Source organism: Rhinopithecus bieti, unplaced genomic scaffold (genome assembly GCF_001698545.2).
Source record: "Rhinopithecus bieti isolate Rb0 unplaced genomic scaffold, ASM169854v2 scaffold_5889, whole genome shotgun sequence".
NCBI classification, from domain to species: Eukaryota; Metazoa; Chordata; class Mammalia; order Primates; family Cercopithecidae; genus Rhinopithecus; species Rhinopithecus bieti.
In genome coordinates, this window is record NW_016805277.1 from 1,128,152 (window position 1) to 1,149,800 (window position 21,649).

Here is a 21,649-nt window from a genome sequence, read left to right on the forward strand (position 1 = left end):
AAAAAAAAAAAAAAAAAAAGGCCGGGCGCGGTGGCTCAAGCCTGTAATCCCAGCACTTTGGGAGGCCGAGACGGGCGGATCACGAGGTCAGGAGATAGAGACCATCCTGGCTAACAAGGTGAAACCCCGTCTCTACTAAAACAATACAAAAAACTAGCCGGGCGAGGTGGCGGGCGCCTGTAGTCCCAGCTACTCGGGAGACTGAGGCAGGAGAATGGCGTAAACCCGGGAGGCGGAGCTTGCAGTGAGCCGAGATCCCGCCACTGCACTCCAGCCTGGGCGGCAGAGCGAGACTCCGTCTCAAAAAAAAACAGAGTGTGACAAAAGCTGACTGACAGAATTCTGACTCCTAATACTAGCCTACATCTTCCTCAGCTCAGCCCAGCCCAGCTCAGGGCAACCCAGCTTTGTCCTGACATTGGTGGGTGGAGTTGGGGGGGAGGTGCTAAAAGTGCACCCACCCATTTTCTCTTGTAATCCTGTATGCGAATTCCATTTCTCTTCATTTCCTGCAAAGAAGGCACTTCCGAGCCAGCATCTCCCACAGCATTAAAAGCAGAAGTTGTGGATTCAGGGGTGATGGGTTCAAATCCTAGCTCCTCTCCTCACAGACCAGGGACCTTGGGAAAGACTTACCTCCCAGAGGACATAAACTGGAACTGGCTTTTTACACAAATGTCCTGAATTTAAAATGTTGGCAACTGAGTCAGAATTTTTACAACACTTTGAAAGGGCCAAACTAAACACATCTGTGGGCCAGAATTAGCTGGTGGGAATAAATAAGAACAGCATAAAGCCCTCAGCACAGTGGCGAGTTATCCATATGGGTGCCAGTTAGTAACACCATGGCAGCCTTGGACCAGGTCGGAGAGTCCTGGAGGAAGGGCTCCTAAAAAAGAGGCAGGGACCTTACACAGTCAGGAAGGACTCCTTGATTGCCCAGGGACCAACAGCTGAATGTCAGCATGCGGACCTACACCCTGCACCAAGCCAATTCCCCATCCAACCCTGTCCTCCACGGAACACCCCAGAGTGCCTAGGGATTATTCTGGGTCAGGGTTGTCCCATGGGAGGCTATTATTAAGGGAGCAAATTCTGTGGTGGCTTAATTGTTATAATAATTAGGCTTGAGAGGGAAGCCACTGTTTTGTGAGTGCAGCTTCTTTCCTTTAAACCAAGTCTTCCGAAGGCCTCCTTGCTCCAGCGAGCTCCCACTGTCACAGTGGCTAATGAGGCCTGGGACTGCACTGTGTCAGTTTTTTGCCCCATGGATCACCCTCCTTGCAAACTCAGCAAGAGGGACAGGGAGGACTCCTCTCCCAAAGCTGAAATCCAGGACTGCAAACACACGTGGGGGTGGAAGTGCTTAGATGTGATCTTGGCCTCTGGTTTTTCCTCTCCACTGGCTTCCCCATCTCCCCAAAGCAAGGTCTGCTGTGGGAGATTTCAGTGTCACAAGGCACTTGCTTTCGAGAACAGAAAGTGCTCCTGAAATCCTACCTATAAAGGAGACTCTAGGAAAGAAAGGATCTCCTTTTCCTGCCATTTGCACTAGTCTATTGGCACCTCTCATGCAACCCCCAGCATGGAGACACATGTAGGAAGCTCCCCTTCAAAGTGTGGGTGTCGGCCGGGCGCGGTGGCTCAAGCCTGTAATCCCAGCACTTTGGGAGGCCGAGACGGGCGGATCACGAGGTCAGGAGATCGAGACCATCCTGGCGAACACGGTGAAACCCCGTCTCTACTAAAAAAATACAAAACTAGCCGGGCGAGGTGGCGGACGCCTGTAGTCCCAGCTACTCAGGAGGCTGAGGCAGGAGAATGGTGTAAACCCAGGAGGCGGAGCTTGCAGTGAGCTGAGATCCGGCCACTGCACTCCAGCCTGGGTGACAGAGCAAGACTCCGTCTCAAAAAAAAAACACAAAAAAACAAAAAAACAAAAAAAAACAAAGTGTGGGTGTTGTAGAGTCCCCTCAATGAAGCAGAAGCCCACAGCCTCTCTGTGCATCCTCAGCCCCACCAAGTCCACTAGGCTCTGCCTCCAGAACACACCCACTTTCTTCCTACTGTCACCACACTGGTCCAAACCAATCTCATCTCTTGCCTGAACCACTTGTTCATCTCCCAGCTTCCACTATCAATTCACCCATGTCCAGGCTCCACACAGCTGCCAGAGTGATGTCTAAAAAGCGTAAATCAGTCCGGGTGTGGTGACTCGCACCTGTAATCCCAGCACTTAGGGAGGCCAAAGCAGGCGGATCACTTGAGCCTAGGAGTTCAAGATCAGTCTGTGCAATATTGCAAATCCCCGACTCCACAAAAAATACAAAAGTTAGCTGGGCATGGTGGCGTGTGCCTGTGGTCCCAGCTACTGAAGGGGCTGAAGTGGAAGCCAGGAGGTTGAGGTTGCAGTGAGCTGTGATTACGCTACTGCACTCCAGCCTGGGTGACAGAGTGACACCCTGTCTCAAAAAAAAAAAAAAAAAAAAAAACAGAAAAAAAAAAAGCCGGGCGCAGTGGCTCATCCTTGTATTCCCAGCACTTTGGGAGACCGAAGCGGGCGGATCACTTGAGAGGTCAGGAGTTCAAGACCAGCCTGGCCAATGTGATGAAACCCCGTCTCTACTAAAAATACAAAAATTAACCAGGCGTAGTGGCGGAAGCCTGTAATCTCAGCTACTCTGGAGGCTGAGGCAAGAGAATTGCTTGAACCTGGGAGACCGAGGCTGCAATGAGCTGAGATTGTGCCATTGCCCTCCAGCCTGGACAACAAGAGTGGGACTCTGTCTCAAAAAAAAGGTATAAATCAGAAGCTGGGCATGGTGATATGCGCCTATAATTCCAGCTACTTGGGAGGTGGAGGCAGGAGGATAACTTGGGTCCAGGAGTTCAAGGCAAGCCCGGGCAACACAGCAAGACCCCATCTCTAAAAAAAATTAGAACAAAATAAAAATTTTAAAAGGCATAAATCAGATCATATCATGCCCCCACTGAAAATCTTTCAACGGCTTCATAGGTCAAAGGACAAATCCTAAGCTCCTGACCACAAGACCCTACACAGTCTGGCCCCCGCCACCTGGACAAGTTCATATTCACCACCGTCCCCTTCCTCACCACCTTCTAGCCATGCTGGGCTCCTTTCATTCCCTTGAACAAGCCAAAGATTCCATACTTCGAGACCTGTGCACATGCTGTACTCCACTCTGCCTGGAATATTCTTCTATGTGGTCTATGCATGTCTGATTTTTCAACCTTCAGGTTTAAGCTTCAGTGTGGCCCATGTCAGTCTATGCTCATCAGAGTATCTGAAGAAATTCACCACCCAGTTTCCATGGAACACCCATCCCAGCTGTGCTTGTTGAGCTACTTGTTGCATGTCATTCTCCTTGGGAATGTATATTCCATGAAGAGTAAGCATTCCATCTAGACCCCGGCCAGGACCCCAGAGACATACTAGGGAGTGCTGAGTGTGCTCTCGCTCCCTCCCCCAAGAAGTGTTGGGACCACACAGTCCAGCTGGCCTGCCTGTGGCTTGCAGGAACAAACACCCTAGCCCAAGATTTTGCCCTTGTTTTCACAGCCTGCCTTCCCCGTCTTAACCTCACACATTTTCCAGGAGGCTTTATTTGGTTGGGCTCCTGGCTAATGATCAATGTCAACTCAGTAATAGGGCAGCAATTTGGTGGCAGATGTTTTCTTGGCAGCACTAGTGATTGGTCTTAGTGGGGGCCTCAGGTCTGGACTTAAAACACCAATGCCCAATGCCAGCCCCCTTTAAAGACCTCTCTGCAAATAAACTCAAATAAACACCCTGGGCCTCCATTAACGCCCTTCCAGCTGACCCTGGGAACAGTGGGCCTTTCAGGCCTGCCACTACAGCCACTCCCTGGGCAGTTAAAACACCCCAACCTGGCCTCCAGCCTCTCCTCTCCAGGGGCCACCAGGCCTGGCCTGCCCGCCACCACACAGCAGGATTTCGTCCTCCTCCTTAAAAAAGGGGGAAAAAAGGGCTTTCAAGCAGGCAATTTACCATTCCAGACACAATCTTTCAAAGAGAAACAAAAACTCTCCCTGTCTGAGGCAGACCACTAAGGCGTATGTGTAATAAGATGCTAATACAATTTAATGATATTTCGGCTGGAAAACCTGTCCTCAGAGCCTCCTTGTGTTGCGAAGTCCAGACATTCAGAAAACAAGAGCTGCACACTCTTAAACTGCTTTAAACAGGGGTCACAGCCCCACTCTTTCGTATCTCTCATTAACTTTAATGCCTTCTCAGGGACAGTAATTGCAGTTACAAAAATGATTTTGTACACAGAGTAGAGGGCTGCTGCCTGGGATCCTCCAGTCAGCTTCCTGGACCTGCTTCTCCAACTCTAGAGGAGCCTGAACCCTCTTCCAACATCCGCCACTGCCTGTCTGCAACTTCAAGTGTCCCAGAGGGGACCCAGCTCGCCTTGAAGATGCTGCCCACACCCACCCTCCAGACCAGTTCTGGGGACGTACCGAGGGGATGAGATGGTGGGAGAATGAAAAGACTCTGTCTACTTTGTTCTTCAGAACCTTCTCACCCTACTCTTTGCCCCAGAGAGGGCAGAGCTCTGTCCACTCGCTCCCATATCGGCTGCGCATTGGCACCTGCAGGATCCTTCTGATCCCTTCTGCAGAGAAGGGAGCTGGTTCTCTGGCCTAGCCTAAAGGTGAGAGATCAAAGGTCAAAGCCGCATCGGGCACCTGTAGTCCCAGCTACCCGAGAGGCTGAGGCAGGAGAATGGCGTGAACCCGGGAGACGGAGCTTGCAGTGAGCCAGGATCCGGCCACTGCACTCCAGCCCGGGCGACAGAGCGGAGACTCCGTCTCCAAAAAAAAAAAAAAAAAAAAAAAAAAGGCTGCATCGGGGCCCTCCCCAGGTATAATAAGGATGACTAATACTAATGACGTGCTTATCGCATGCCTGCTTTGGACTTAGTCTTTTTTAGGTAATCACTTATTCTATACATCCACCATAAGATAGGTACTGTTATTAATCCCATTTGCAGAAAGTGCTCCTTGTAACAGAAAGAACTGAGGTATAGAGCCATTATGACAGTTGGTAACTGCACAGCCAGGATTCAAACCTAGGCTGTCTGGCTCCAGAATGTGTACCCCATCCCCAGTGGGTGAAAGTGCACAGGCCTACAAGTTCCAGGGTGTGGGTATTCCAGATTCCTATGTGCTGTCTGAAAGGAGCTTTGAGCGGACCTATAACTGTAAGCTTTTGAGCCACATGGTAAGGGTACTATCTGGAGGACAGGGCAAGCCAAGGGTATCCCGCTCCCCAACTCTGACCTGGCCTCCCCATCAGAGAACCTAAAGGGAGAACTGTGAGGTCCCAAAGAGCCTGCTGCATGTGCTATGAAGAATTTGGACTAGAAGCCTCTTACCTGTGTCGTGAGCATAAGACAACTGCCTTCCTGTTAAGAGGAACACTAGGTTAGAGCCAGAATATGCTGCCTCCCACCCTCAAGGATGTGGGGGTCAGCGTCCAAGGCCTAACTTCAATACTCTGTGGTGCATCTAGGGCCTGGGGACTGACAGTCCCACCTCACCAGTCAATGAAAGCTAAGTGGAGATTTCTGACAACCTCTTGGACCACTGATACTGGCTCTTTAGCCAGGCAATTTAGGGAAAGGAAAAGCATTTTGGACGGGAAAACATTCTGGAAACATTTGCTGCATCCTGAGCCCAAACAACTCTATCCTTAAACACTTCGCCTCCAAAAGAGCTGGGGGGACCCTTGGCCAAACAGTTTCAAAACCAACATTCACTGCAAGTCCTGCTGCCTGGGGCGAGGACTTCCCTCTGTGAGGCATTTGCTGCAGAACCAAATGCTTTTCCACTCAAAACAACAGCCAACAGCACTTGGGACAACCTAGTGGGCTCCAGATCAAACAAACATCCCTTTTTTCCCCTACCATGCAAACTTGCTCAATAAATTATTCGCCCACTTCGGATCAAAGCCTGTTTTTGCAGCCTGTGACCCAAAAAGCAAATAGCATCTCTTAAACATGAAAGCCCTCCTCCCTGCCTGGGCCAACTTTAGTACTCATTCCTTCCCCTTACAGTTATTCTGTTGTTATTTTCCTCCTCTGCTTGTTAGATGGCTCTGCGAGTCCCAACCCGTCTAAGGAAGATGGGACAAGACGGATGGTGCGTTCATCTGGGGCCCTAAGGTGAGAAAGAAAGTCAGAGTAGGGGAGAAGCCTGGGAACCCAGGAAACAAAGCCAGGCCCGGTTGGCAGCTCCATGCTCAGTCCTTTTGCCAAATGTCCTACTGGGAATTTTACCAGTGAAGGGAGGGAGTTAATGCCACTCCGAGAGGAGGGGCCAGGCGACTCTACCACCTCCCAAACCCAGGACTCAGTTTGCAGACATAAATGTTCACCAGACAGCCTGTCTGGGATCAGAGCTCAAGGGCCAGGTCCCACTCAGCCCCTTCCTAGCCGCTTTGGAACCGCTCTGAATGGAAACATGACACCTCTCGATGACCCCCTACAAACTCTGACCAGGGATAAAACTTTGTGCCTCAGGATCCTGCAGAAGATGAGCCAGGGGTGCTAGACGCAGTGGCGAGGTTTGGAAATCTGCAGACCAGAATCGCCGGCCGCAGTGTGCCTTCGGTATAGGGCAAAGACACCCAGTGACTCTTCACCTCCCCCAGCCTCCAGCAAGAGACCAGCAGCCAAGCTGGTAAAGAAGTGCCCAGGCCAGCGGCAGCGGCTGAGGGGATTGGAAGGAGAGTTGCGCGCGCCTCCAGCCCGCCCCTGGAGGCAGTCCGCGGGACCGCAGGCTGGAGGCGCGCCGGCGTGATTCCGACCGCGGGAGCCGGGAGGAGGAGCCGGAGGAGGCTGCGGGGGGCTCCGGCCCAGGCGAAGGAAGGGCAAGAGGCTGTTCGGACCGGGGGCGGCGCCGGGAGGTGGGTGGGCTTGACACCCAGGTCGGGGGAGGGGTTTAAGAGACGCCGGGAAGGGCAGCCGAGCCCTGGGGCGGGTGGGGTGGGTAGCTGTGTGTAGTAGGGGACAGGGCTGGGCCTCTGGAAGCTACAGTGAAGCCTTCCTGGCTGTCTCGCAGGCATCCCCATCCTCCGGCAGAACAGCTGCGAATCGCCAAGTTGACCCCTCATCCCTTCGCCGAGAGGAGAGGGTGTCTCAGGACCCAGGGATGGGCGGGAAGAAACCATGGGGAGCCACAAGTCTGCACCCAGGCGGGGAAGAGGCGGGCGGGCGCCGCTCCGCAGGCGCAGGCGAGTGGGTGGGAAGAAGGGAGGGAGAGGGAGGAAGGAGGTGAGGCCGGGAAGATGCCACTGCCGGGGGCGGGGCGGGGCCGGGGATCCGGCACAGGGACTGCAGCAGCGCTTGGTGGGGGCGGGGGCTGCAATGTCACTCATTTGAGAGTCAGGTGTGTGCGTCCCAAACGGGGTCCGCCACGAACCGGCATCTTCCTGGTACCACCCAGGGTGCAGGGCCCGAGGCAGGGGGCAGGGGACTGCGGATCCGTCCCTGAAGCGGGACGCGAACCGGCAGAGTTGGGAGAAGGTAAACAAGGGCCACGCCCCCTGCCGTCGCCCCGCGGGCGCGCACCCGCCGCTCCGGCCGCCGCCGGTACATTTCCACTCTCCCAGCGCCTCTCCCCAGCTGGACTCCCGCGCGGCCCCGGAGGTGGAGGCTGCCCCCGACCCCAGTCCTTACCCCTGGCGCCGAGGCTCCGCACCCTCCACACTCACCTGTAAAGGGTGTCCCCCGCCCCTCCAAAAAACTGTCTAATTTGTGCAGAGCCTCCAACCCCAGGAGCCGAGCATGCTGCCCCCGCGTGCAGCGCCCGCGTGCACCGGGCCGGGAGAGGGGGCGACAGGGCGGAGGCGGTGGCCCCCGGAAGGTGTCTGGGACCGGACCGGCTGCACGTGAGCCCAGCGCGAGGTCATGTGCACCGGCTCAGCCCGGTTCGGCGCCCGGACGTGCTGCGTATCAACAAAATGAAACTCGGGGAGACAGGAGGGCAGATAGCTCCAGGTTCTCAGAGCCCCCGCCCCGGCCGCTCGACCTCCCCACCGTATCCATCTCCCGCCGCAGCCCCTACGCCCGACCGGAGCCCGCGGGGCAAGTTGCAGCCCTGACGCGCCCCTGCCCGCCCGCGCCCCCTCGCCGGCCCGGGGGCGCTTTGCCGCAGTCATTAATAAAGAAGGTCGCCAAGCTCACCCTTCCAAAAGTTGTTGTTGCATGCGCCCCTCTCAGCCTCCCCGCACTGTACTCTTTAAAACACGACTGACCAACATGCGCAATCTCTCTCCCCTGTGCTGTGCATCTCCCCCCCCCCTCCGCGCTGGCTTCCTAGAACAGGCAGCCAGCAGGAGAGAGAGGGAGCGAGCGAGCAAGAGAGAGCGAGGGAGCGAAGAGCGCTGGCAGATCTGTTGCAAAAACACCAAATAACGTCGTGGAGATGCGCAGGGCCCATCCGCCGGGGGCTGGATCTTACCTTGCTTCGCGGTGCCCCCCTGACTGGCGCTGCCCTCGGCTACGCGCCGCTGCAGGGACCGGCGCGGGAAGGATGCTCCCGAAGCCGGGAGCTCCTGGGGCCGGCGCGGGAGGGCGGGGGGCGCGCATCCATCGGGGTCGCGGCGAGGGAGCGGCCGGGCCCCGCGTCCCGGCCCAGCCCCCCGCCGGGATTGTCCGCCCGCCGGACTGAGCCGTGCCGCTAGGAGTTTGGCGCAAGTAATCTCCATGGACGCTACTGCACCCCCCCAAAAAATAGCCTCCAACTGCGATGGCCGCGGTCGGCACCATTCACAACCCCCTGTGTATGTTTCTGTTTCTTTAAACCAAGACTTCCTTGTGATCTCTTAGAAAAAAAAAAAATGTGTTGGGGTGGGGGTGGGTGGGTTGGTCGGCAGGAGGAGCGAGGGAGGGGGATGTAGCCACTTTTTTCTTATTCACTCAGATCTCCGTTCCCGACACCCCCGTCGCCGCCCCCCCAACCCCCCGCCCAGTTGTTTGGCTCCGGCGGGGAGTCCAGGTAGCGTTGCGGGCCCCGTGGGGGGAGGGTGACCTGCCTCACCGCCCCCACCACCACGCCAGCCGGCACCCTGGGCCCGGACTCCCTATGGACTCTGGGGCGCCCCCAGCCCGCCCTGTCCCCAGGGCCGGGCCCGAGCGGCGGCTGCGCCCGTGCAAGTCCCATCAGGTCTGCTCACACTTCACACACTCACACACATACCCCGCCCCTCCACTCTTTCACTCACACTTTCTGCTCACACCCCGCCCCCTACGCGCCCCAGACCCGGGCGGCGCCCCCCGCAACCTTAAAAAAAAAAAAAAAAAAGCAAGCTTATACTTAAAAAAATCTTTTGGCGCCATATTAATGACGTACTTAAAATTTGCCATTTCTCCCTGCGTCAAAAAGACGTTTCTTTGCAAATAACAGCCTGGAGGCGACACTCGCGGAGGGAACGAGGTTTGCACTGAGCACCCCGCCCCCCGGGGCCCTCCAGCGCTGGAAGACCCTCGCCCTAGGCCCTGCTTCTGAATCGCTGGTTTTAAAATGCGAATCGAATGAATCGCGTGGCGTTTTGCAGCGCCAGAAGTGAGCAGAAAGTGCTGGCAGGAGGGGAGTGGAGGGGCGCACGCGAGTCTTGGGGAGGGGGCGCGGCCCTCCTCCCCGCACCCACGCCAGATGGAAAACTAACATTCCGGGCGGAGGAACTTGAAATTGTAGGCGACCTCAAGAAAAGAGGGGCGGTCCGTAGAGAGGGTCCCCATTGGGCTCGTCGCCCCCTCCCCCCTCCCGAGTGCCTCCTGGCGCCTAGCGCTGCCCCGCATTTCCGGGGGGTGGAGAAGGCAGTGATGGGTGGGTGGGTGACTGGTTGCACATCCTGGCCCCAGTAGGATTTTGCCCCAGGGCGACCCCTTCCTCCTTGCTCTTCCTTCCCATTACCCCGAAAGGGTTAAAAACCGAGGGGTAACTTCCAAAGGCTGGCACATGGCGAGGAAGCGGGGCGCCCCTCTCCCCACCCTTCGTCTCCTCGCCCCTCCTCCTCCGGCTCCACTTCCCGACTTGACCTTGTGGTGCACAAACAGTGCGCTCGGATCCTCGCAGTTTCTGGAAGAAGAGCCTGCGCTCGCCAGGCGGGCGGGCTCTCGGGCTGCTAGCCGGCGGTGGCAGGGCCTTGGGTCTGTTCCCGGAGCCGCGGGCCACACCCACCCAACCCGCTGCGCCCGCCGAGCTCACCTTCTCTCGAGGAAGGAGAAGGACTGGCCGCCTGGTCGGGGAGGAATCGGGGGTCAGGCTTCAACCTCCTCGGAATGCCTCTGACTGGGGAGGGGGTGGTCTGGCCTCCGGAGGCGGTTGTGGGGAGCCTGGCCCAACATCCCCAAAGCATCGTGGCCAACTTTTTCTTCCCCCTCATGCTCGGCTGCCCCTCAAAGATTATCCAATAATTTTTCAGCTCACCTTTGGCTTTGAAGGCATGTGGGTGAGTTGTGAATGGACAGCAGAATCGCCTTCCCTCTCCAAGACTGAAGATTGTTTATTCTTCTTACCCCTCCACCCCCTTCCATGGGAAGATAAATATTCAATTTACATAAGATGACATTTATGTGACAATTAAGAAGATTCCCCGATGGAATGTTGTGAACACATTTGCTTATAGGAGAATTAATCTAATAATAAACAAACTCATAATAACAGCACAAATCCTCTGACAGGGCGGATTGTCTACCCAACAAAGAGGGAGATGATGGATGCTGAAATAAGCAGTTTTTGCAACAAGAAAGAAATATGAGCTCAGAGTCACTGCAACATTTCTTCCTTGGCCTTCATTCACAAAGTCTGAGGATAATTGTCTGGCAAGAGGATGGTCTGGGTATTACTTCCCAGTTAGACCTGGCTGTGGCTCTCAGCGGTCAATTGGTGGGATTTTTCCCTACCCAAGTTCAGAGTCTGGAAACAGGTGTTGCAGACTTGGAGTGTGTAACAAAATGGTTAAATACTTAGGTTCTAATCCTGGCTTTGCATTTTGGAAGTTGTGTGATGTGGGCAAGTGAATTCATCTCCCTAGATCTCTTTTTCCTTTTGGGTAGAATGGGATGGTTGGAGGGTTGCTGAGGCCATGTGTGCACATATACATATATGTATGTATGTACATATACATGTGGTATGTGCAAAGTAGCAACTGGCACAGGGTGCATAGTGCTCATTAGCACTTTGCCTGGTACCTAAGTGGGGTTTTTCTTGGAAGGGTGAAATTGTTCTCTGAAGCTTGATGGTCAAAGTCCAGATGTCCATTCTGGGGTGGGAGTGAGGGTACCAGTTTATAGTGGCGCAGTCTAAAGAGATGACCGCCAGAGATGGATGAGGGAGGGGTGGCCGTTTAAAGTGCACCTGCCATGTACTGGTGATCTTGTAAGCTATTCCGTCTCATCCTCCCCCAAACCCCTTCTTACCTGTTCAGAAAGGTTTAGTAACTTACCGCAGCCATACGGCTAGTAAGTGCTGACAGAATTGGCTCCTAGGTCTAGCTGAGCTTGAGACCTACGTGGTTTCTATTTTACCATACTGCCAGAAAGAAAAAGTATTACTATTATTGGTTTGATTGGGGATGGGGGGATCTGACTGCTGTCTTGGCAAGAATTTTATGAGCAGCACTTTGCTTCTGAAGTGGTTCCCTGACTTGGGGTGAGACCCAGGCCTTCTAATGAGCCCTTGAAAATATCTCTTGCTTAGGACTGGAAGCCCTATCAAAACCCTTGGATTCCCACAGCTCTTTGCTGCTGTTTAAGGTTAACCTTGGAAGCTTTAACAGAATGAAAACGATAAAGCTAATTGTAACTCCTTAATCTTTATTAAAAGTCTCACAAATCATTCATTAACTTTTTTTTTTCCCTTTTTCCACAATCTCTACTTTGGATGTAATCATTCATTAACTTTTTACAGGAAAGAAATGAGAAGAAACAGAGTTCTTGAGAGGTAATCCTTCATTTTTCTCAACAAGCCTCCCGTATGCCAGGCACCATTCTTGGTGTTGGGGACACAGCACACGCGCACACACACAAATAAGTAAATAAATAAACAAATGAGGGGTGGGGCAGGGAGAGCATCAGGAAAAATAGCTAATGCGTGCTGGGCTTAATACCTAGGTGATGGGATGATCTGTGCAGCAAAACCACCACAGCACATGCTTACCTATGTAACAAACCTGCACATCCTGCACATGTATCCCAGAACTTAAAAAAAAAAAAAAAAGGTAAAAATGTTAGCTGCTAGAGTGAGCAGGTTATTAAAATTGGGCATGATTTTATTCTAAACTCCAAAATATAAAAATAACTATATATTATGCTTGAAAGTGATTAAGTGCTGTGGAGAAACTCTTAAGTAGGAAAGGGTGATACACAATGTGGGAATGCAATTTGAAATAAAATAGTCAGGGAAGTTCTCACCGAGAAGACAGTCTTTGAGAAAAGGAGGTAAAGAAGTGAACTGTATGTGGGAGTATGTGTGCATGTACATGGGGGAAGAGAAGTCAGGAGACCACAGACTCCTCTCCATGGGTCTGTGGATAGAATTCAGAGAATCCTTGACCTTAGATGAGAAAAAAATTACAACTTTATTTTCACTAATTAAAATGTAGCATGTTCTTCAATTATGAATACAGATAACAAGTCAGTGATATTAGCAACACCTGTGACATTATTGCTGGTAGAAATCACAGATATTTTCATATCACTAGAATTGTTGCAAATATCTTAGAATATTACACTTCACGAGTAATTTATTGAAAAAAATATCATTTTACTCATCACTACTCCAAAATCATGGTGCTAGCTCTTGTAATTTAATGAATTAATAGAGAAGCACATATATATGTTTAAATATTTTGAGAGTTGTATTTCAATACAAGTGGTTTTCTTTATAATTTGTGGAACTTATTTTATGGATTTAAAGATACTCTAGGCCGGGCGCGGTGGCTCAAGCCTGTAATCCCAGCACTTTGGGAGGCCGAGACGGGCGGATCATGAGGTCAGGAGATCGAGACCATCCTGGCTAACACGGTGAAACCCCGTCTCTACTAAAAAAAAAATACAAAAAACTAGCCGGGCGACGAGGCGGGCGCCTGTAGTCCCAGCTACGCGGGAGGCTGAGACAGGAGAATGGCGTGAACCCGGGAGGCGGAGCTTGCAGTGAGCTGAGAGCCGGCCACTGCATTCCAGCCTGGGCGGCAGAGCAAGACTCCGTCTCAAAAAAAAAAAAAAAAAAAAAAAAAATACTCTACTCGGAAGGAGTCCACAGGTGTCACAGACTGCCAAAATAGTCCATGGCACATGCACAAAAAAGGTTAAGAACCAAGGTCTCTAGAGACCAGCAAGTGCAGTGCCTCCGAGGCAGGAATGTGCTTAATATGTAAATGAAAGAGATTATATAGGGCCTTGTAGGTCATTGTTAGGAATTTGGCTTTTGCTGGAGTGATAAGGAGAGTTTTGAGCAGAACACTGACGTGATCTGACCCTGGGTTTAACAGGTCTCTTGGCTGTTACATGGAGAACAGATTAAAGAGGCAAAGCTGAAGCAGGAAGGCCAATTAGGAGACCACGTGAATAAACCAGGTGAGAGATGATTGGACCAGAGCGGTAGCAATCGAAGTGGTGGAAAGCGGTCATTTATGTTTTGAAGGTGGCTCTGACAGAATTTGCTGATGGCGTGAGAGAAAAAGAAAGAAACCAAGGACAGTGATAAGTGTTTTACCTTGAACCAATGGAAAGATGGAGTTGTCATTAACTGAGATGGAGGAAACTGGAAGGAGTAGGTTTTAGGGGATTAGGAGCTCAGTGTTGGACATATGAAGCTGAGATGCCTATTGGACATTCAAGTGCAGCCATTGACAGGCAGCTAGACATGAAGCCTCAGCTCAGGGGCGAGGTCTGGGCTGAAGATGTCATTTGAGAGTGGTCAGTGAGCATATGGATGGTATTTAAATTTGAGATCATCAACTAAGTGAACAGAGAAAGAGAAGGGGCTCGAGGATGGTGCCCTTCAGCACTGCAGGGTGAAGAGTCTGGAAGATGAAGAGGAATCAGCAAAAGTGTTGTTAATGTTGTTTAAAAAAAAAAAAAAGCATTCAAAGAGGTAGGAGGAATATCCTGGAAGCCAAAGGAAGTGAGAGAGAGTTTCAGGAGGGAAGAAAGCCTTATGTCCAAAGCTGTGGAGGGGTCAGACAAACTGGAGGCTGAGAATTGATCATTGGATTCATCAACATGGAGGTTACTGGTGTCCTTGACAAGAGCCATGTCAATGGAGTAATGCTAGCAAAAACTTGATTGAAATAGTTCAAGATAGAGAGGGAAGATTTCTAGTTGTCACAACTTGTTCTCAGATGCTAGCTGAAAATGAGATGTCCTCTGTATATGTTTATCTGTGAATGTGTATAGAGATGAATAACTATGTATCTGTAGAAATTTAATTCAAACAGCTTTTGTTGAGGATCTTCTATGTACTAGGCATGGTAATGGATGCTACAAATACTGAGAGAAATAAAACACATTAATTGCCTTCCAGGGGTCACAGTCTAGCAAACTTTGTTGGCACACGAAATACACACAAATCAATATACATGACTAAATACACAGTCACTCTAGACATCAGTTTTTCTTGTGTAATAGACAATATGATTAAAACTATGGATTCCGGAGTCAGGCAATCCTTTCTTTGAGTCCTGCCTCCACCATTCTCCAGCTCTGTTACTTTGCGCAAGTCAATCAACTTCTCTGTGCCTCTGTCTCCTCCTCTGTAAACTAGGGATGCAATGAACTTTGGTGTGGATGGGGTGGATGTGAAGCGTGTTAAAAATGCAGATTTTTTTTTTTTTTTTTTTTTTGAGACAGTTTCTTGCTCTGTCGCCCAGGCTGGAACGCAGTGGCACGATCTGGGCTCACTGCAACCTCCGCCTTCCAGGTTCAAACGATTCTCCTGCCTCAGCCTCCCAAGTAGCTGGTATTACAGGCACACATCACCGTGCCCAGCTAATTTTTATATTTTTAGTAGAGACAGGGTTTCTCCATGTTGGCCAGGCTAGTCTCAAACTCCCGACCTCAGGTGGTCCACCCGCCTTGGCCTCCCAAAGTGCTGGGATTACAGGCGTGAGCCACTGTGCCTGGCCCCAGCCTTTTTTTTTTGAGATGGAGTCTCACTCTGTTGCCCATGCTGGAGTTCAGTGGCACCATCTCGGCTCACTGCAACTTCTGCCTCCGGGACTCAAGTGATTCTCCTGCCTCAGCCTCCTAAGTAGCTGGGATTATAGGCGCCACCACCATACCCAAGTGCTTTTTGTATTTTTAGTAGAGATGGGGTTTCACCATGTTGGCCAGGCTGGTCTCAAACTCCTAACCTCAAATTATCTGCCCGCCTTGGCCTCCCAAAGTGCTGAGATTACAGGCGTGAGCCACCATGCCTGGCCAAAAATTGCAGATATCTGAGCCTTATCCCCAAAGGTTCTCAGTAGGCAGATCTGGGGCAGCACCTGCAACTTCTTTTTCCAATTAAAAAAAAAGATCTGCAGCTTTTTATTTTTTTGAGATTACAGGAGCCTGCCACAATGCCTGGCAAATTTTTTAGTAGAGATGGGTTTTCACCATGTTGGCCAGGCTGGTCTTGAACTCCTGACCTCAGGTGATCCACCCACCTTGGCCTCCCAAAGTGCTGGGATTACAGGCATGAGCCACTGCACCCAGCCAACACCTGCAGCTCTTAACAAGTGATTGGTCATTCATGATGTACGTGGCATTCAACCACACTTTGTGAAACACTTGGTGAAACACTGAGAGCATGTCCACATAGTTCCATGCACTGGCCTGGCACTCAGTCATTGCTCATTAGACAACAGCTATTCTTCCAGGGGTCCTGATTCGGAACAAAAATTCTTTTATTTTAGTTTTGTAGAGACAGGGTCTTGCTATGTTGCCCAGGCTGGTCTTGATCTCTTGGGCTCAAGCAACCCTCCCGCCTTGGCCTGCCAGAATGTTGGAATTACAGGTGTGAATCACTCCACCTGGCTAAAGACACGGTTTCACTCTGTTGCCTAGACTGTAGTGCAGTGGCGCCATCCTGGCTCACTGCAACCTCTGCCTCCTGGGTTCAAGTGATTCCCTTGTCTTAGCCTCCTGACTAGCTGGGATTACAAGTGTGCACCACCACACCCAGCTAATTTTCTTTTTCTTTTTGAGATGGAGCTTCGCCCTTGTTGCCCAGGCTGGAGTGCAATGGCACGATCTTGGCTCACTGCAACCTCCGCCTCCTGGGTTCAACTGATTCTCCTGCCTCAGCCTCCCGAGTAGCTGGGATTACAGGCACCCACCACCATGCCAGGCTTTTTTTTAGTAGAGACGGGGTTTCACCGTGTTGGCTAGGCTGGTTGTGAATGCCTGACCTCAAGGGATCCACCCGCCTCGGCCTCCCAAATTGCTGGGATTACAGGCATGAGCCACTGTGCCCTGCCTAACTTTTGTATTTTTTTTTAGAGATACGGTTTCACCATGTCGGTCAGGCTGGTCTTGAACTCCTGACCTCTAGTGATCCACGTGCTTTGGTTTCCCAAAGTGCTGGGATTACAGGCGCGTGCCACTGCGCCCAGACTAAAAATCCTTTCAAATAACTTGCAGTATATGTCCAGATGCAGAAGTCCAGCATACCCCAAAAACCCTAAATTGAGAGAATAGTATAAGATTGGTTCAACATTCATTCCCTGAATACTTATTGCTTGCTATGTTCTGACCTGGGTCGGTTCACCCCTCCTTAGGCAACCTGGTGGTCCCCTGCTCCTGGGAGGTCACCATACTGATGCCGAACTTAGTGCGGACACCCAATCCACATAACGAACTACCACACAGAACTCCTGGGCTCAAGCAGTCCTCCCGCCTCAGCCTCCAGAGACTACAGGCACTTGGCACCACACCCGGCACTTACTATATTCAAGGCGGTATTCAAGGGTTGGAAAGAGACAGAAAGTGTCTGACTCAACAGTTTGTCTGAGTCATCAAGGTAGGCAGAAGCCCCAGATGTAGTTAGCCATCTCCCCAGCAGCCCACCTCTGTGCCAGGTGAGAAGTCCTCATTTGGGTTCTAGACCTGTATTCACACACTCACTGCTTAGGGCAATGCTTGTCCAACTACACTATGCACACAAATCACCTGGGATCTTGTTCCGATGCAAATTCTGATTCATTAAATCTGGGAGAGCTAAAAGTCTGCCTTTTTTTAAGTTTATTTTTTTAATTATTTTATTTTATTTCAAGCGATCCTCCTGCCTCAGCCTCCCGAGTAGCTGGGATTACATGCACACGCCGCCATGCCCAGCTAATTTTTTGTATTTGAGTAGAGACGGGGTTTCACTGTGTTGCCCAGGCTGGTCTCGAACTCCTGAGCTCAGGCAATCCACCTGCCTCGGCCTCCCGAAGTGCTAGGATTACAGGCGCAAGCCACTGCACGTGGCCATTTTTTTTTTTTTTTTTTTTTTTTGAGACAGGGTCTCACTCTGCCGCCCAGACTGGAGTGCAATGGTGCAATCACAGCTCACTGCAACCTCGACCCGCCTCCTAGGTGCAAGAGATCCTCATGCCTCAGCCTCCTGAGTAGCTAGGACAGCAGGCATATGCCACCATGCCTGGCTAATTTTTAGAAGTTTTTGTAGAGACAAAGATTTTGCTGTGTTGCCCAGGCTGGTCTTGAACTCCCGGTCTCAAGTGATCCTCCCATTTGGGCCTCTCAAAGTGCTGGGTTTATAGGCATGAACCACTGCACCCAGCCAAGAGTCTGTATTTTTATTATTATTGTTATTATTGTTGTTGTTATTTTTTGAGACTGAGACTCTCTGTCATCCAGGCTGGAGTGCAATGGCATGATCTTGGCTCACTGCAACCTTCACCTCCCAGATTCAAGTGATTCCCCGTCTCAGCCTCCTGAGTAGCTGGGATTACAGGCACCCGACACCAAGCCTGGCTATTTTTTATTTTTATTTTTAGTAGAGACAGGGTTTTGCCATGTTGGCCAGGCTTATCTTGAACTCCTGCCCCCCTTGGACTCCCAAGTGCTGGGATTACAGGCATGAGCCACTGTGCCCTGCCAAGTCTGCATATTTAACAAGCTTCAAGATGATGCCCATGCTGCTGGTCCACAGATCACACTTGAAATAGCACAGGTTTAGAGATTAGAAAAATTGGGTCACAATACCTGCCCTATAACCTTAGGGTTCCTGGAGAATTCCCGGGAATCCTAAAGGGAAAGAATGGAGTGGCAAGACTTGCTAATTGCACAGATCCAAGTAAGGTTTGCTTACACTTCCTTGTGTTTCTTCTGTTTCTGTCATCCCATCTTTACTCTGCCACGTATATCCAGTGGGATGAGGTGGCCTCCTCTAAAGGAGGATGAGCATTCATTCAGTAAATATTTCCTCTGTGCCTACTATGTGCCAAACTCTGTGGAAAACATATTATTTGGCATTCAGGAGAGGACAAAACCAGCAGCTTCTGCCTCCTGGGCTCCAGGAAGAAATTGCAGCTTGGGTTTGGAACAGAGGGAAAATCTACCCAGGTTTGTGTTCATGGCTGAAGACACTGCCCTGGAAAGATTCAGACTTGGCTCTTCCTGGGGTGCACTACAAATGCATGCCTGGGAGAAGCAACCCTCTGGAGCCTTAGCCAGCCAGTTTGGAGACGGTACTGCCCAGTCCCAGGAGATGTCTGGATAATGTGCCAGCCAGGCCACCTGTCCGTCTTAGACTCTCAGATCCAGCCTGGTGGCTACAGATGGCAAAAGGAAATGAAGATCCCTGGGGCCTCCAAACGCTTCCCCGGAAACTGGCAGCAGCCAATAACTCCAGCCAAATCAAGGACCAGCCCAACCAGAGTCAAAGTGTGAGACTCCCCATCCTGAGCTGAGGAGCCTGGGCCAATCCAAGGACCACCAAGAGCGGAAGGTGTTGGCTCTAAGTCAAGTTGAGCAGTATAAGCAAAACCCTTTCTTTCACCTTTCCCAGGGTTTCTGATCAATCAAATCAAATCTCCCCACATCTGATAGTCTTAAAAAGACCCTTTCCTTGTATTTAATGGTTTATTTTTATTATTTATTTATTTATTTTTTAGACACGGGGTCTTACTCTGTTACCTAAGCTGGAATGCAGTGATGCGATCGATCATAGCTCACTGTGGTCTCAAACTCATCTTGGGCTCAAGTGATCCTCCTGCCTCAGCCTTCTGAGTAGCTGGGATGGCAGACATGAGCCACCATGTCCAGCTAATTTTTTATTTTTGATAGAGACGAGGTCTTACTATGTTGTTCAGTCTGGTCTTGACCTCCTGGTCTCAAGTGATACTCCTACCTCAGCTCCCAAAGTGCTGAGATAACAGGTGTGAGCCACCATGTCTGGTCCCATGTATTTTTACTGATTCACAGTCGGCCTGGAGGTAACTTGGCTTCTATTAGAAATAGCATACATTGGGGCAGGGTGTGGTGGCTCATGCCTGTAATTCCAATATGTTAGGAGGCTGAGGCAGACGGATTGCATGAGCCCAGGAATTCGAAGCTGCAGTGAGCTAGAATTGCTCTACTGAACTACAGCTTGGGTGACAGAGCAATACCCTGTCTCTAATAATAATTTTAGAAAGTAGCATACTACAAACACACGATCAAGGCTCTATGCTAAGGCAGTGAGTTTCAGATCCAGATCTACCTTCATTGGAGTTAGGCCCATTTAGGAAGACAGGTCCTTAAGCATATGCAGGATGGTCAAGGTACAACAAGCCATCTGAGGACCCTGGAGGTTGAAATGGGCAAGAGAGTTTCTTGAGAAAGGCCTGGAGGTGGACCTGCGTAGTGACGGTGATTCATATGGGATGCAGTTGGGGTTGGGGGAGAAGTGGAGGTGGGAGGATATGGGAGGAGTCAAACATATTCAGATGGATGGTGTCTGCCTGGTTTATAGCATGCAGTGGGGTATGGAGCATGATGCTAACCCCTGAGGGCTCCTTCTGAGGAGGAAACTGCCCTTTGTTCCAGAAACTACATTTGTGAGCTGCTTGAAGTGAAGGTGAGACCCTGCATTTGCCTCACATTGGAAGGAGGAGATGTGAGCATGCAACTCTAAATCCAGGAACCCTTGCCCGCTGCCCGCTGTGAGACCCTCTGATGTGGGCACAAGGATGGCAGTTTAAGAAGAGCCATTACAGCATTGTTTGTAACAGTGAAAATGTGAAAACAGCCTGAATGTCCATTCACCAAAGGACTAACTAAATAATGCACAGTGCAAATAGAACAAAGCAGCCAGCTGGGCTCACGCCTCTAATCCCAACACTTAGGGCCGAGGTGGATGGATCACCTGCGCCAAGGAGTTTGAGACCAGCCTGGGCAATGTAATGAAACCCTGGCTCTATAAAAATATACAAAAATTAGGCCAGGTGCAGTGGCTCATGCCTGTAATCCCAGCACTTTGGGAGGCCGAGGTGGGCGGATCACCTGAGGTCAGGAGTTAAAGACCAGCCTGACCAACATGGTGAAACTCCATCTCTACTAAAAATACAAAATCAGCCGGGCGTGGTGGCACATGCCTGTAATCCCAGCTACTCGGGAGGCTGAGGAAGGAGCATTGCTTGAACCCGGGAGGCAGAGGTTGCAGTGAGCCAAAATTGCACCATTACACTACAGCCTGGGCAAGAAGAGTGAAACCCTGTCTCAAAAAAAAAAAAAAAAAAAAAAAAACACACACACACACTAAGCACGGTGGCTCACATCTGTAATCCCAGCACTTTGGGGGGCTGAGGCGGGTGGATCACAAGGTCAGGAGGTCAAGACCATCCTGGCTAACGCGGTGAAACCCCGTCTCTACTAAAAATACGGAAAAACTAGCTGGGCATGGTGGTGGGCGCCTGTAGTCCCAGCTACTCGGGAGGCTGAGGCAGGAGAATGGCATGAACCCAGGAGGTGGAGCTTGCAGTGAGCCAAGATCGCACCACTGCACTCCAGCCTGGGCAACAGAGCGAGACTCCGTCTCAAAAAAAAAAAAAATTATCTGGGCCTGGTGGTGTGCACCTGCAGTCTTAGCTACTTGGGAGGCTGAAGTGGGAGGATTACTTGAGCCGAAGACTGCAGTAAGCTGTGATTGCACCACTACACTCTGGCCTGTGCAATAGAGTGAGACCCTGTCTCAAAAAAAAAAGAAAAAAGAACAAGATAGCCAAAGAAGTGGCATCATGCAGTTTTGTATGCCTGGTATAAAAATAACCTTAAGAAAAGTGTTGGCTGGGTGCGTTGGCTCACATCTGTAATCCCAGCACTTTGGGAGGCCGAGGCAGGCAGATCACGAGGTCAGGAAATTGAGACCATCCTGGCTAACACAGTGAAACCCCGTCTCTACTAAAATACGAAAATTAGCTGGGCGTGGTGGTGGGCGCCTGTAGTCCCAGCTACTCGGGAGGCTAAGGCAGGAGAATGGTGTGAACCAGCGAGGCGGAGCTTGCAGTGAGCTGAGATCGGGTCACTGCATTTAAGCCTGGGTGACAGAGCGAGACTCCGTCTCAATAAAAAAAAAAAAAGGGAAAAGAAAAGAAAGAAAAGTGTTAAGTGACGGACAACTTTCAGGG

The 21,649-nt window shown here is 51.0% G+C and overlaps 2 protein-coding genes across 12 annotated transcripts in view; one reads left to right on the forward strand and one right to left on the reverse strand.

Moving 5' to 3' along the window:
• The window catches only part of JADE2 (jade family PHD finger 2), a 59,473-nt gene extending 49,157 nt beyond the window's left edge, over window positions 1-10,316 (reverse strand). For 2 of the 10 annotated variants that reach the window (XM_017871972.1, XM_017871963.1), the window contains exon 1: window positions 8,512-8,861. The gene's annotated coding sequence lies outside the window, so the exon portion shown is untranslated. Of the gene's footprint in view, window positions 1-4,506; window positions 4,752-6,102; window positions 6,226-7,762; window positions 7,884-8,234; window positions 8,464-8,511; window positions 8,862-10,091; window positions 10,222-10,260 lie in introns of those variants that run through there. The other 8 variants (XM_017871971.1, XM_017871965.1, XM_017871966.1 and 5 more) reach the window with 8 other exon arrangements.
• Window positions 6,260-8,233, forward strand: LOC108529553 (translation initiation factor IF-2-like). 2 transcript variants are annotated; one of them, XM_017871975.1, is made up of 3 exons: window positions 6,260-6,955; window positions 7,111-7,282; window positions 7,812-8,233. In XM_017871975.1, exons 2-3 carry the CDS (start codon window positions 7,201-7,203, stop codon window positions 8,150-8,152), a joined length of 423 nt encoding a protein of 140 aa, XP_017727464.1. In that variant the 5' UTR covers window positions 6,260-6,955; window positions 7,111-7,200; the 3' UTR covers window positions 8,153-8,233. The 2 variants fall into 2 exon arrangements, with proteins under 2 accessions (XP_017727464.1, XP_017727463.1); XM_017871974.1 differs by lacking the exons at window positions 6,260-6,955; window positions 7,111-7,282 and adding an exon at window positions 7,293-7,574.
• Window positions 10,317-21,649: the final 11,333 nt, after the last annotated feature.

Bases quoted from the DNA above. Each gene is read 5' to 3' on its own strand.
- LOC108529553 (XM_017871974.1), top strand. From the start codon at position 7,337: ATGCCACTGCCGGGGGCGGGGCGGGGCCGGGGATCCGGCACAGGGACT. The intron at 7,575-7,811 runs GTAAACAAGGGC...TAATTTGTGCAG, and splicing joins ACCGGCAGAGTTGGGAGAAG to AGCCTCCAACCCCAGGAGCC.